At 37.1% G+C, this 15354-nt stretch overlaps 1 protein-coding gene across 8 annotated transcripts in view; it reads right to left on the reverse strand.

The window, feature by feature from the left end:
* LOC128147873 (BEN domain-containing protein 5) overlaps positions 1 to 15354 on the reverse strand; it is a 980343-nt gene that overhangs the window by 367791 nt on the left and 597198 nt on the right. For 3 of the 8 annotated variants that reach the window (XM_052801049.1, XM_052801048.1, XM_052801055.1), the window contains 4 exons: positions 14408 to 14541; positions 12336 to 12711; positions 5983 to 6131; positions 1265 to 1478 (listed from right to left, as the gene is read on the reverse strand). The exons of 2 other annotated variants lie outside the window; for them this stretch is intronic. In XM_052801049.1, coding sequence (XP_052657009.1) covers positions 1265 to 1478; positions 5983 to 6131; positions 12336 to 12711; positions 14408 to 14541 — 873 coding nt within the window. The remainder of the gene's footprint in view (positions 1 to 1264; positions 1479 to 5982; positions 6132 to 12335; positions 12712 to 14407; positions 14542 to 15354) is intronic. 3 more of the 8 variants (XM_052801051.1, XM_052801054.1, XM_052801056.1) reach the window with 3 other exon arrangements.

The following is a 15354-nucleotide window of genomic DNA, read 5'->3' on the forward strand; positions in this document are numbered from 1 at the left end:
GAGCTGACAAGGGTAGCCACAGCCAGAGTGGATTCCTTACATGGCCAGTACCTCATTACTTTGCTACATGTGTTAGGATTGTACCAAAAGGTCCCAGTCAGAACTAGAAAATCAGCATGGAACAGCTTGCACTTCCACATCTATTCTTGAAGCAGATTAGTAAAAAAAAAAAAAACAACCATGTCTTTTACTCATTTCTTAGAAACTAAGAAAGATGACAGTACGAAGATCAGTTTCCAACTTTTCCCCACACAACACAGACACACGCACACACTCAAAGAGGAATCATATTTCTTACTTCCAAAACATGGTACTTGCAAGGCAGATTACAACAGCTCTTAAACAGTTCATAGTTAAGAGCACAGAGCAACTAGGAACAGGAAATGCAGAATAATGAAGCTCAATCAAATAGGGACATTTCTTTCAGCCCTACTGCAATTTGGTATGGACACAAAACCTAAAAATCCATTTTTGGTATGTATTCCATGAGGAACCGACTTAGTTCTGACTTAAAAAGAAGCCTGAAATACCAAGAGAGACAGAAATAAATGCAAAACACAAGCACGATGATACAAAGGGACTGCAATTCACTATTCATTTTAAATAAAGGAGAAGGCCTTCTCTCTCTCAAAGTACTACATATATGGACTCAGGCTTGCAGTTACTGAAAGTGTCATTGAAATTTTTCCTGCCAGATATGTCAGCAATTTACACTTCCTGTTCAAATTCCAATTCAAGTGCAACAATTAATTTTTACTATTTCCATTGTCTCCACTTAAAAGGGTAAAACTATTCTTTCTTGCCTTTGAAGGTATGCGTATTTTTATAGTCACAGCTATAATGGTTTCTGTGCCTCATGCCAGAGTTGGTTATGTTCTGGATGAAAGAATGTGGTAAAGCTACTCTCAGGCTTGTTAAAAGGAATATATGCATTTTAAAAAATCATTATGTTATAAATGAATTCCAGAACAATGTGTTGTTCTCCAGGCTCAGAGTCCTGTCCTGCAAGTGGTTTAAAGTGATGATCTTCTCGAACCTTACTGAAGTCAATGTACAACTCTTCAGCTGTGAAGGCCTGCACTGTCCACAGCTATTGCAATGTGTTTTACTTTTCCTGGATATGTATGCACTTCACAATGCAATAGCAATTAGAATTACAGTTTTTAATCAGTTAATTTTATATGAGCTGAAAAGAAGCATCTTTCAACTCGGTGATTAATGGTTAAACTCCAAAGCAGGAAGCAAAAGTTTTCAAATAACCTACCTCTGACAATGCTTAATTTGTGAGGTGAGAGAGGTGGCTTGGGAACGGCATCTTTCTTTTTTTTGGTTGCAACTCCTGTGACACTTCTGTTCTTGAGAACATCTGTTCCCCAAATCATAACCGCTAGATTTTTTGTATACTTTGAATCTCCTTGTGTTACTTGCAGCTGGTGCCATTTCTCCTCATCTACCCAAATTCCACTGCCAAGATGGACCTAGAAGGTAGTAATAATAACAACTTATCTATGGTATGTAGCACACAACAGTATCCAAGTGCTGTAGGAACATTAATATTAGGTACTATAATAACAGTAATTAGGGCTTAATAAATCCATTTTGCCTAATTCTGAAACTTCTCCAGCTTTGTGGGTCAGGGAGTTCAAGTCAACCTCTTATATAATATAGTTCCTTTTTGTATTCAGTTCTTACTCTCTACTTTTCCCCCCCCCGCATAGCCTATCTCCTGAAAGACTATGGTCAGGAACAGAGATACAAGAAGGAAACGGTAAACACATCCAGTATTATAGAGGTATGCACAGCACATAAACCAAGCAGTTGCACCAGCCTAACTCAGGAGCAAGATGAAACATTGTCTTCAATATGCAAGCTTCCCTTTGGCTGAAACAGACTTTACCCAAAGCATATTTCGGAGGCAGTAGAGGGAAATAGTTCCTAAGTCGTACCCTGTACCTGTTGGCAAAATTCAGCCTCATTGTTTAAAGTAACTAGAAGGGGAGAAAGGATTTTGAGAGCTCCCATTTCAATATAAGCCAAGAGAATTTGGAAGCTTTGTAAAACTTCCTATTCTATCAAGAAGTTTGCCTATCACGTACGATCAGCCTATCCAGGTAAATACTGTTTTGCGGTAAGGAAATGACCCATTGCTACAACATCATAAACTTTCCATTATCCAGACAATGGGGAGTAGAGATATTTCATTGAAGTAGTAAACCAGGGTAATATGGGTACTGGGAAATGCAGTGTGAAGCCACTGCAGAGTCTCTAAAAGGAAGCTGCTTGAGTCTAGTTGTGCTTATTAGTCTTGCTCAGCATTGACTACGCTGGGTTGACTCCCACAGAGCTACATAGTATCTCTACCCCAGGCTTAAGATGAACACAGGAGGAGAGCCTGAGTACCATCCTTAGGCTCCCACTATGTACGTTTGAGCCGATAGTCCTGATAACCAGGACACCATCAAGCAACAGCAAGGAAAGTAACTTCACTAGTAATCAGCACAGGTCTGACACGAGTGCAACCAGGACGCAAACGCTGGCCCTGTGTGGAACCACAGAGAACACTTTGTACCTCGTATGTCTATGCCCCTAATTCCTGCAGTACAGTGCAGACACCTGAACTACCTCTGCACACAGAAAGCTTCGTTCGCATAGTGATGAACTTCATTTGGTTGGACCCACACTTGCTTATCATCCATAACAAGCTAATGTGTGACCTAGCTATTCTAATTACTGGTAAGAGTTCACTGCACTGGTAAGGAACAAGATAGAACTTACTTTCAGATAATCTGTAAAAGTGCAAAATACCAAAAATATGTATCAATTGGATTGTTATATCCAAAATTTAGGTTTCATAAGATCTGAACAAATAGAAGTTCTTTCTGTAACACTAACACTTTAATAAAAGCTTATTGCCTCCTCACGATTAAAAAAAAATCCTGTGAACAAAATTCTATGGCAAAACTGTATTAGGAGACTCTGTTTGCCTTAACTGTTTTGCTCTTAGTTTTTTGTGGTTCTACTCCTTTCATGTGGCATTACATAAACTGTGCCTGCTACCCATACATATCTGAACAGTATCACATAAATCCCATTAAATGCAATGAAAATTGGACAAAGCTACTGTAAAATTTTATATACCCGTAATTTTACTGTCTGTATTCAACCAAATACCATTTTTCCTTTAAATGGAAACCTGCTTTAATTATTAATGAGGGCTATAACCCACAGAAATTTTTTATTTCGACAGCATCCTTCAAAAGCAACTTGTTGTTTAAAAACTTAAATAGAAAAATATGAATGGTTTGGCTACCAGCTACGTTATAAAAAACAAATGAAAAGTCTAACTTCCTTAAAGTATAAAACCATAAAGCAAGCTGCCTCTCCTGCAGAACCTTCTACACTAAAGGCATTCTAAGAAGCTTTTCACAAGTCCGCATGGTATTTAGATTTTGTAATGGACAGAAACGGAACTAGTAATAACCACAACACGAACACCCCTTTTTTCCCTTCCTTCTCTGTTGTCGAGCCTCTTCATAATTGCTTTAAAAAAAAATTCACACTCTTGGTGCTCTCTACATATTTTGTAAGACAACTTCAATCAGAGTGAGCAGTCTGCGCTCAGAAAACCATCACATTAGTTACAATTCAGTTACTTCTGTTTTGATCTTGGAAAAGTCATCTGTAAAAATGAGTGTAAGTCAGTTAGAAAATAACTAAGATTAGGAATGTTGTGACATGACGAATTTTGGATGCCTGTATTACATTAGTTGTAGAGACTGCTGTATTTGATCAAAAATCTGACTCCCCTCTGCCAAAATTAGGGTTTGTCTTTGCTAAAGATTGTTTAGTCTCTTAAGCTACTACATTATTCATTAGCTTTAAGTTACTTAAAAGAAAACAACAAGTTACAGCAAGTATTTTTAATATTTATGTTTCAGACAGATCATCTCTTCTTTGAGCATGCTTCATTTATTAAAAAAATGATCACTGGTATGAAACACCTATGGTAACAGCAACTACGTGACAGACAGCCACAGACACAGAAATCTTATGTCTCCCTTTTTCTATTTCTAGCACTGTTACGGCAAGGAACTTAATCTGTCCATGTCTCAGTTTACCTCTCTGTAAAACAGGCTCAGTACTGTTTCCTATTACCCCCAAAGCTATGGGAAGCTTACTGTACTCCAGATTCAGAAGCCATTTCCTTCTTGCTGGAAGAGCTGCCCCATGGGCCAGACCCTTGGCTTGATGAAATCAATGGGAACTTTACCCCCAGTTTCAGCAACTGCAGGACCAACCTTCAAGCACAATGCAACAGAAACAACAGCAAATTCAAAGCAATGCTCACCACCGTAACTGTACTAACATGTGCAATATATCGAAAAATGTATCTCAGAAGATGAACTCTTTTTTTTTTTCCCCCTCTTCTTTTCTTTTCTTTAAATGAATGCCATAGGCTCTTTTTCAGTAACTCTGTTCTCCCTCTGGAGTGGAGAGATTTAACTGCTTTGAAAGAATCCTACTAAGATCAAATCCGATGCCACAAAGGCCAAGACTTCTAAAAAAGTATTTCAACTACTCTAGTGGTGCATGTCAATAAAGGAATAATGAAAAAAAGGCATAAAGAAGAAAAACTGAAAAAACCACCCTCCAACACTCTAAATACATTATTACTTCACATTTCTGGCATGTGAGCTGGCTGAAGCCCCAGTAAATAGGCAAACTTAAAGAAAAACCAAAATTACAAAAAGAAAGTTAAAGAGATATCTGTAAAGACAGAGAAAACTTCAGCAACAGAAGTGCCAAGAAGCTGGCAGAAGAAATAAAGGTGCAGGAAAAGCTGTATACAAATAGTAAAGGATGTGCCCTATCCCACAGACTTTAAGCGGGAAAAAAGGGGGTAAACCAAACTCTCACAGTAATATATGCAAAGTTTTCATTGCACAAATACACACAAAATATACACGCAAATGACATATGTTAAATATATTAGGCAAGAAAAGCTATCTGAACCAAATACTTGTCAAACTGCCAAGATTATACTATTTTTCAGATACATTTTGTCCTCAACAATTATGTCGAATACATCATCAAGAATGATAGACACTTGTGCAGTCAATCTTGCAACACAAATCTGAAAATGTAGTATTTCATGCTATTCCATCAGTAATTACACTGTAAGCCAAAGCTGAAGTGGAAGTTTCCTCATTAAAGGTTCCCACATTATGGTACCAAATGCATACATATCCTAAGAAACAGGATCTGCATAGGCAATTCTGAAGGACATAGGGTTTTGTAAAAGAAAAACAATGTTCATTTAATGATAATGGCAACAGCTATAAAAGCAGGCCTTGGTAGATGAGCGGACACTGTGTTAAACATGCTGAAGTCTGAAAGGCTATAAGTCAGGTTCTGGCAAACTGTAGCTAGATGGTATTTCACCAACTTTATAAGGAAAGTAGCACTACATCAGCTCAATTCAGTGGCAATGCTCCTACCAGATTCAAGGGAGTCCATTTTCATTCCAGGGTTCATAATTATCTACTGGACTCCAACCAAAACATGAAGGCTTCTCTGCGATACGACTACAGCACATTAAAAAACATTAAAGACCTTTTAGGAAAAAGTATTTCTGTTAAATAGACTAATGTAACTTTATAATGTGGGTTACTGACTTTGGTCTATATTCGGTGGATTTATGTATGTCACCAGTTGAAGACTATGCCAATTTGCTTGTGCATAAATATTTAATAATTACATTCCTTTTATTGCACAGCATTCAATGCTCTCATCACTGAGGATAATTTTCTATGCTGTTCACATTTGTGTAATTTCATAATTTTCCTCAGCATACCTTTATGAAAACTCAGGAAGTTTGTGTAAGCTGCTACCATGCAAAACCCCCGAGATCATGAAAATTCCACAATAAAACCACCTGATGGACATTTACAAATTATTCATGCTATATTTAATTTAAAATACCTTTCCATTCTCGAGAATATACTTGTCCATTACTGGAACAGGGGCAGGATAGTACGTTGATGTATTTGCTTCCTCACTGAAGGTCTTCTGTACCTCAGGTTCGGGCTCAATTGATTCTGATTTTACTTTTTCAAGCTCAATGGCAGGTCCTAGACAGTTAAGAAAAGAGAGCTGTCTGCTATCCCAGAGAACATGAAATCAATCACTTCATCACGCATGGTTAACATAAAATAACACATTAGTCATGTTCATTTTAAAGTTAGGAAGAGTCTAAACCAAAATCTTACTTCTGAATGTCAATAAGTAAAAGCAGGATAAGTGACTCTGCTTTATAAACATTAAAATGTTTAATTTTAATTTAAATGTTTAATTTTATTCTTAAAGCATATGGGCAATTACAGGTATGGGTAAGATCGCTTCAACGCACGCTATGGAAATTATGTTAAAATGACACTGACATTATAAACCAAAAGCAACAATAGTAATTCTTCAAATAAGAATTACTATATAGTTGCCTAGAAAACTGCAAAATTTACTGTGATAATTATACAAATTATCCATATAGAATTACAAATTTTATAGAAATTTGAAATCTCTTTAGATGTAACAGGCATATATTAAAAATAGTGAGGATCTACAGAAATGCTACAAAGCAAACACGCTTAGGCTACTTATGCTAAAGTATCATGCATAGAAAAAGTATCCAAGGTTAAAAAAAACCCACATAACTTAGAATTTTGATTGTCCAATCCATCCAATACACTGATTTTTATTTTTAATGTAATCAACAAAAATTAAGCACAGATTAAACAACAGAATACGACTAAGCATATGTTTGAGGCTTCAAAGGAGGATAATTATTTTGTCAGTCATCAACTTTTCTTGTCCAGATCAAATTAATAAAAAGTGTTCCTAAAAAGAACAAAATAAAATAATTTGTGAACTGGATTTCATTATTCCATTCATTACAGCGGTAACACCAGAAGTCTAGGAACAGGCTATGGCCCCAAGCCTATCATTGTCTCTGGATGTCTGTCTCTAGGATCACAAGAAGCTCCAGCAGTCACTGAAGTTCCACGCAGGGACGGTGGTTCGTTAACACAGCAAGGTTGCCAGCTTAGACCCTGGACACCACAGTAATCAGCCACTTCCATGAACTATGAAGATAAACTCACCCACTTGTAAGAACTATATTGTACCAGGCTGGTGCTGAGAGCGCTGCAGCACTCTGTAGCCCAACCTTGACATCTTCAACAAACAACAATTCAACAATCAGGTCACCATCACGGTTCAGCATCCTTCCTCAGTGTTTGTGCACACAGACCAAGGCCTGAATTGATCTAACTCTGCAAGTCAAGCTGGCACCAGAACTCATGTCTTGAGTCATGTATCTTAAATAGTTCCTGTACCTGGAACAAGCAAAGCATTCATTCCTCCTACTTTGTGTGCTTTCATTTAGATTATTATACAGTGATATCAGCATTTCCTCCATTGTCAGCCTTTGACATTTATCCTATAGCTTATTCTACACCTACATAGCTAGCTAAATGTTCTCAGCTGACTGCTACTTGACGCTCAGCAACAACTAGAAGTTGTATCTGCAACTCAGGCATTCCTATACTGCAGTGCCACCAAAAGTGTCTTAAGACCCATATGCAATGCAAGCGTGGTGCAGAGAAATCACAAAACACATACTGTTTATATTATAATTTCATAGTAATCCTAGTAAGGACCTCTAATACCATGCATATACAATAGTACAGCCAAGACAAACGAAACTTTCTGAACTTGAGACTGCTAAACTGATTCAGATTGAGGGAAAGACCTGGATTGATTAAGCCACCCAAAGCCTGCACACATCTCAGGGTAGGCACCCCTGAACAAGCAGATGCAGTAACGTAATTGCCAGTGTGAACTTAAAAAGTGACCTTTTAGCTGTTACTTTAAGAACACATTCTTCAACAAAGTGCTATTTTGAGTCTTCTTATACTTTGAAAGTCACTTTGAGGAAGATACCCAAGTACAACCACCTTCTTCCTAGAAGGAAATGTTCTCAGTTTAAACACTTTTACTAGTTGCTATTTAGAAGTCTTTCACTGTTTTGTTTATAGTCATATACTGACATAGCTGGGGTCTGGTTTCCAGGGTTGCCCAAGAAAAACAGCTGATTAAAGTCCACAATAACCATAGGTCTAAGAGGTCAGAAGAACCTCTATTGCAATTCAAGCTTTACTGCTCGCTTAAAAGTCACCAACAGAAAGCCTTTAAAAGGTCTTCTCTTATATTCTACTTTTTTTCTTCCCAAACAGAAATCTGCCTCAAACTAGGTAATCTTCACAGCTACTTTCACCATCTACTAAAGACTGCGTTTTCAACCTGGCATGTTGTGAATCAGACATGCAGCCTGCGTTACTGCCTTGCTGCTAATGGGAGTTGTGTGCCCAATTTACCACACACCACACTGAAAGTTTCCTCTCTCTGTAGCTCTCATGCTCTGTGTCTTATTTTAAAGATGATCAAAGATATATGCCACTATCTAAAGGCTTAACAATGATAATAGTTATGTAATAAGGATCATAAAAAAAAGACAATTCTTCAGAATGCAAAAAGGAAACAAATGTTTTATTGCAAAATCTTTCTCCTGACTGTAAAGTTTCCATAATACCTGAGAGGCCAGCAATTTCAAATTCAGGGTGAAGAGGTAGAAGGCTTCCCTTCATCACCTCTTTTCCTCAAAAACGCATCTTAGGCTATGGGCTACTCAAAAATTAGTAAATAAGCCAAAATAAATTAACTGATAAAGTGGTCAATATATATTTGTAAGCAGCAAGCTGTTTTTCTACATGGTCTACCAGAATTTGAACAAAAACAGAAGTCTGAGAAGTAGTAATATTATATATATGGTACTTCACATACTTGTAGTTGATAGAAACCCTGGACTTTTTTTACATCAAAAAGCCAAAGGAATCTGGAACAGCTGAATAATAGTAATTCCTTACACGTGGTAAAACACAAGTATCATTTCATTCTCCCTATTCTGGTGTCAGTCCCAAGACACTGTAAACTGGATCACTGAAATTAAACTGGGATTAAAAATAACCACCTGAGAGACTGCGTGTGTTGATGAATGAATGTTTATGAATGAAAGTGAATATACTCCCTGGCTTCAGAGCAACACTAATTCATAGCAATACAACATGAAAATGCAGTATTTATCAGGGAGTGAACAACACCCAAATATTATCCCTGGTACAACTTCACTACTTCTGGCCATATATAACCGTAGTAAACTGCATAGATCTTACCCTGGAGACAACTATTTTTTTTTTTTTAAGAAGTTATTGAAATTCTTATCTTTTGCAATCCAAGGACTATTTAAAATTAGGCCTACAGGGAAGAGTCAGCGATTTAATTCTCTAAATCACCTTACTCTCTATTGATAAAAACAGGGCAAATTAGCGTGTTTTCAGATGCAACAGAACAAAGATAAACTGAAAAGGCCTACGATCGCATGGCTTCCTGATCCCAAAGTAGGCAAGGGAAAAGAGGCTTTGGCTGCACGCATCATTCCAGGAGCTCAGATGAGGGATACCATAACCTCTTCCATGACAGTCATCACCATCCCCCAATGCTTTGGTCCCTAGAGCCCTGGTCAAATGCCCGTCTCCTCCAGGAAGGGATCTGTTGGGCAACAGCATATCAAAATCATAAAGAAGCTTCAGTATATCCCCATGGATCAGTACTGATTTCGCTACGGTGATTTGTCACATCTGCTTTCAAGGTTCTTCTAAAACCATGAGCAATTCAGGGTCACCATGTGGAAGATTAAGAACCTCACTCTTCCCACGGGAGTGGCTCAAGTTTAGTAGCAGAGATGAAGGCCTAGGTCTAAAGCAGAATACGTTGACTTCTAGCTGCTCACTGAAATCAACATGTTGATGGGAAATTAGGAGACTGAATTTTAGCTCAAGAGGCTGTTCTATATTTGATCTGCAAGTTTAAAATGGCAACAGGCACACGTTTCCCACAGCTGCAATTCATCAGCACAAAACAGCTGTCACATCATGCAAAGAAATCAGAAGTCTCTAAGGTGAAACAGAAATGCAATTAGTTTGCATTAAGTCCAGCCTGCTAGAAGTGCAGCATAACATAAATTACATGTAATTTGAAACTCTAAGTTTAAGAGATCGCTGCAACAACTGAAGATGAATTCAGGATGTAATCTATTTTCTCAACAATTTTCACAGATTATTCATATATCCAAATATACCTCATTTATAAGCTGGAAAAGCAAGGAAGACTAAAGAAGTCTTTACATATCTATTTCTTGATTAAAAGTAGCACTTCTTCATACTGTCATCAGATTCCCTAATCTATAATTTGCTGAAGATGTCTCCCTTTCTAATAATTCATAAATTTTGTACTGATCTTCCTAGAATCTGGTTGCGTCTCTACTGTGAATGAGGCTACAAGAAAAGGCAAGAGTTATCAGTGGTTAATCAACCAAGTGTTAGGAAACACACACCCTGTGAAGGACACAGCCCATAGGGCCAAATTCTACCTTTGTCAACCATGAAAAGTTCCATACAAGTAATAACAACAAGGGATTTTTTTTGGAAGTTAACTATAATTCGTATTTGTCCAGGTATGTGATTAAATTCAAAGAACTTGTCTTCAATGTAATTGAGACTTATTTTCAGTTGTCAAGCAGGTACCAGACTGAACCAATGGAAATTCAAGCCCGGTATTTAGAGAAGATTCAGCATTTTTTCCAAGAGGTTTTTTTTTTTTTTTCTTTTTCTTCCAAGCTTTCTTGATTCGGCTCAAGTGAAAAAAAATGCATCCCTTCTTTCTTAAAGTGAAAGAAACAAGACAGAATTCAGAAGCTGTTGTAATTTCATTGCTGGTCTCACCACTCAAACTGCTGTCAAGACTACCAACTAAATTGGTATTTTACGCTGTTCAGCCCCATTGCCTACTAACATCTGGCTGGTGCTCCATTCACATAAATTACAGCTAACTACTTGCAGATGAAGAAACATCTTTCCATCCAAGGAAAATTTTAGAAAGCTCGGTGGAATCTACTGCCAACCACATAGTGTTTTTCAGATTGTGGAAACCTTGCCTATTTAGTTTTATTAAAAAACTTAACTAGAATGTTTATAATAAGTAATGACACTTTAATTATGCACAGTGTAACAATGATGAGCATTCACAATCAAACACCCAGTTTAAATCGTCAGATGCTACTTCCAAGAACCTGGCTCCAAACTTGCGGGCACACCTTAACACATGCTACAGCACAGGCACATGCTCTCTCAGGTTCAGGTTTGTACGTGAATGTAACTCAGACCCACATGCAAATTGCATGCACTCGTTCAAGTCAAGTAGAAGAGCCAATATCCAATTTACATGCAAAAATTAAGTTTCCAAATACACAAAGGCAGACATAAGAAACAGCATGCTAAGTTTGGATGCACAAATTTTAACCAAGTTTCAGTCACCGAGCAAATCTTCCAACACAGCAGTACCACATTCTAATAGCAAATAAATATCAAATTAGTAAAATATTTGAAGGTATTCCAAGGGTACCATCTTCAATGAAAAGGATGAACTTTTTATTTTGTCTTTTTTTCCCATTTATTCCAACATAATGGTTGAATAATTGTTATAAACCAAAACAAATGAGCAATTGACTAAAGATATTTAAAATTTAAATCCAAATTACACAAACCTGCATTTTGTAACAAATGTTGATAAACGGGACACTAATATAAAAAGTTTTTTTAATTAGTCTTTAACAATCCATTATTTTTCAAATAGCATGGCTGTTTAAAGCCACTGCTAAGAAGTTCAGGAATATATCACATTCTAATGAGCTACTAATGGGAAGAGAGGGCAGAAAATGGAAGGCAACACAGTCACTTACATAACAATAACCAAAATCCCTAACTGAAAAGAATAAAATAGTTTTAGCCCAAATATTCATTTCACTGCCTTTTCTTTCTTCTTTCTTTTCTTTTTAAACTGGAACATATTGGTATATTTTGCAGATGACGCTTTATTATCTTTTTCAGCATATACTGGAAGGTCAGAGACTCTTTAAAATACAGCTGCTTAAAATGGAACTCTGATTCAACCATACCAGCACAAAGACCTCTACTATCATTAAAGAAAAACCCAGACGTACATAGCATACAAATTCGACACATATTGTACAGCCATAGTAGAAAACCCTTTTAACATTCAATGTCCAGTTTAACAACCACTGCTATTCTTCAAACATGTTTCCGTTACTATTGATCACACTTGCAAAATTCATTAAACTAGTCCCATTTAAGTCCGGCACTTACCACTACCTAGTCTTAGAAGCAGTACATCCTGGAGTCTCCTGTTCAAGTCTCTGAGCTCTTTCATTTCTGACACGAGTGCCCCATACTCCTTTAGCTTCTTTGCCTGTTGCACAAGCTGTCTCCGCGTTCTCTCAAGCTCCTGTTGAATGTGTCTCATTTCTTCTTGTTGCTGTTGGTAACTCCTCAGCAATTCTTCATACAGAATCCGAGGAACTACAGCATCGTCCATGTTGTTCATGCCTTCCGAAGTCTCCATAAAAGCCTCCTCAGGGCTGGAAGTATTACTGAGACTCATCCCATTCTGTTTTTCAAGGCGAGCAACAACTGCTTCAATGCTTTTGTGTGTACCTTCACTTTGTTTCCTCCCATCTTGTCTCTGCGTGTTACAATAAAAAATAAATAAATTAGGAGAGCAGTAAGATGTAATAAAATTAAAATTCTACAGACTTGGGAACAGTTAATACTCTTGTTTTCCAAAAAAACCAAGACAAAGTCTGCCTGCAAAAATGTTTTGCCTAACAGATTCTTGTGGATATACATCATAACTATCATGCATGTGTAATTCAGCTAAATGCATACACAAACTTCTGAGGCAGTTAAAGGCCTTTCTTTCTGCATTTATGCAACACTTGCAAGCTCAGTGTATATAGGTCACTTAATTCCATATATAAAGATAATTTCTTAAAAAAAAAAAGTGGATCTGCATCTCTTTTCCTTTAAAGTTTACCCCTAACATTTAGATTTCCAAGAGCAATTGATTTTCTGATAAGTAAGAGAAAGAATCAACTATGTGCTACGTTTGTCACCTGTAATGACATCAGAGATGAAAGCAGTGTACCATACAAAGCTGTTTTGTGAACAGAGGGCTTGTCCTTCCCACACTTTGGGAGACAAAACCTTCTCTGACTATTCCTCTAGCACGTTCACCCAACTGCCTGATGCAAATGACTGAGTTAACACTATCAGCAAACACTGAAAGGGAATTGAAAACACAGAAGTTGGAGACAGAATGTATCATCCAGTCTCATCTCCCTCATCAACTGATTCCTTCTGTATTAGTACTGCATTGCAGAGGCTTCATGTCCTTTGAACTCTCAGCAGAAATTTACCTTCAGTCATCTGCACAAACCCTACAAATTAAAGCACACCTCTTTTCTGGGGCCTGGATAGTGGTATTAAAATGTGACAGTATGGGTAAAAGTCACTAAGTTTTATTGGACAAATATGGAAAAGGCATTTGAACTTCCAAGCAACTGCAAGGAAAGCAAATGTATTTCATAGGTTAGAGACAAGAAGCTGACACTATCAATTCCCATACCACAATATCCATAAGTAATGTGGCAGAAAATGAGATTATTTGATGTCATGCCTGTTCCACGCATGTTCTAAAAAAGAAAAAAAAAAATGCTGGCCCACTATAAAGAAATGTACTAGTATCATTCCTGCAGCTGCAAAACACATGAAGCCACAGAGCAGTATTTTATTCTGAAGGTTGGCAGACTTTTAAAGAAATAATTTGATATCAAAAGGTAAATACATTTACACAGGGGGTTTCTGGCATCTGGACCTAAAAAGGCAACTGGCAGTTATAATGGAGGGATGCAGTCCTGTCAATTTGTCTTCTCGCCCACTGCCGTAGTTGGGAAGTCTCAGAGCACCCCTTCCAATTCCAAACAAGCAGTGCGCAATAGGTCACAAGTGCCACCAAGAACAGCTGCTCGACATTCATGGAACTGGTGACTTTTAAAGCATTCTGGGCCAAAGTAGAAGAGTATTGTTCCAAAAATCTCAAATAGCAATTAAACTGCGCAGACGGTATAAACAGGAAAATGTTCGATTGCATATAAATCAGCTTTTGAAAACTCGTACCCCACCCCCCCACACAATTTAACCCAATTTCACCAAACACAGTGTTTTAAGGGGATCAAAAGCAGGCCTGGAATTCTTAAGCTATGACGTCTGTATATGCCCCAAGCATCTCCAAAACAAAAAAAACAAAAAAAAAGAAAAAAAAAGAAAAAAGAAAAAAAAGAAAGGAAAAAAAAGAAAAAAAAAAGGAAAGACTTCAGTACCTTACTGTGTCTAAGCTCCACATCTTCTTCCCCATAATCTGTAACCTCCCCAGCTTCTTCTACGTGATTGAGAGAGAGCTTGGGGATTTTAATTTTCTTCTGCATCACACTGTTCTCAAGGTCAGTTTTGTCCTCTAAAATGTATATTAAAAATAAAATTTTGTTATATTAATCAGTGTTCTTACTTCCAAATACTACATGACTTAGGTAAGACCAGTTAAAAAAAAAACAAAAAACAAAAAACAAAAATACCTCCCATGCTTCAATCCCCTCATAATACTATGATCAAATTAATCCATGGCGTAACTCAACTGATGCCCACTGACAATTCTAGAGTTTCAACAAGGGATCAATCTGGCCAAACACAAGAATAAATATTGTAAAATGCCAAACTAAATTCATGTGAGTGATCAAAAGTGTCAATGAGTAGCTTGTACTATCACTATAATAAGAGTTAAAGATGCTGTAAATAAAACAACTTTCTAAAAAACATCTGTATTGCGTTAAATTATGTTTACCAGCAGTATTTTCATATTCATAATCTGTTGCTGCAGTTCAAACTCTGCTTAGGTTTAAAGTGAAAATAAACTTGGTAATTCATCCTATACTCTAACCGCCATCTGTCAGCAGTACAGACCTATTTGCACACGCAGCAGATTCTGCTGTTCTGCAAAGAGCAGGGCTGGAAAAGGGGATGCTGCAGGATAGGTTAAAAGGGCATTACAGAAAAGTTGCATATGGACCAAACCTGTAACGAAACTACTACACAACCCCTATTTCATTATTTAATGGTACTAATCCTTTTTCTTTAGATACACAAAGCCAATGAATGCTTAAATTAATCTTTGACTCTTAAAAAAAAAATTGAAGTAAAATACTTTCAAGTCTGAAACATTCTAACACATCTCAAGATTAAATATTTCAAAACATTATTCTGAAAATAAGTT

Source organism: Harpia harpyja, chromosome 11, assembly GCF_026419915.1.
Source record: "Harpia harpyja isolate bHarHar1 chromosome 11, bHarHar1 primary haplotype, whole genome shotgun sequence".
In the NCBI taxonomy this organism is placed as follows: domain Eukaryota; kingdom Metazoa; phylum Chordata; class Aves; order Accipitriformes; family Accipitridae; genus Harpia; species Harpia harpyja.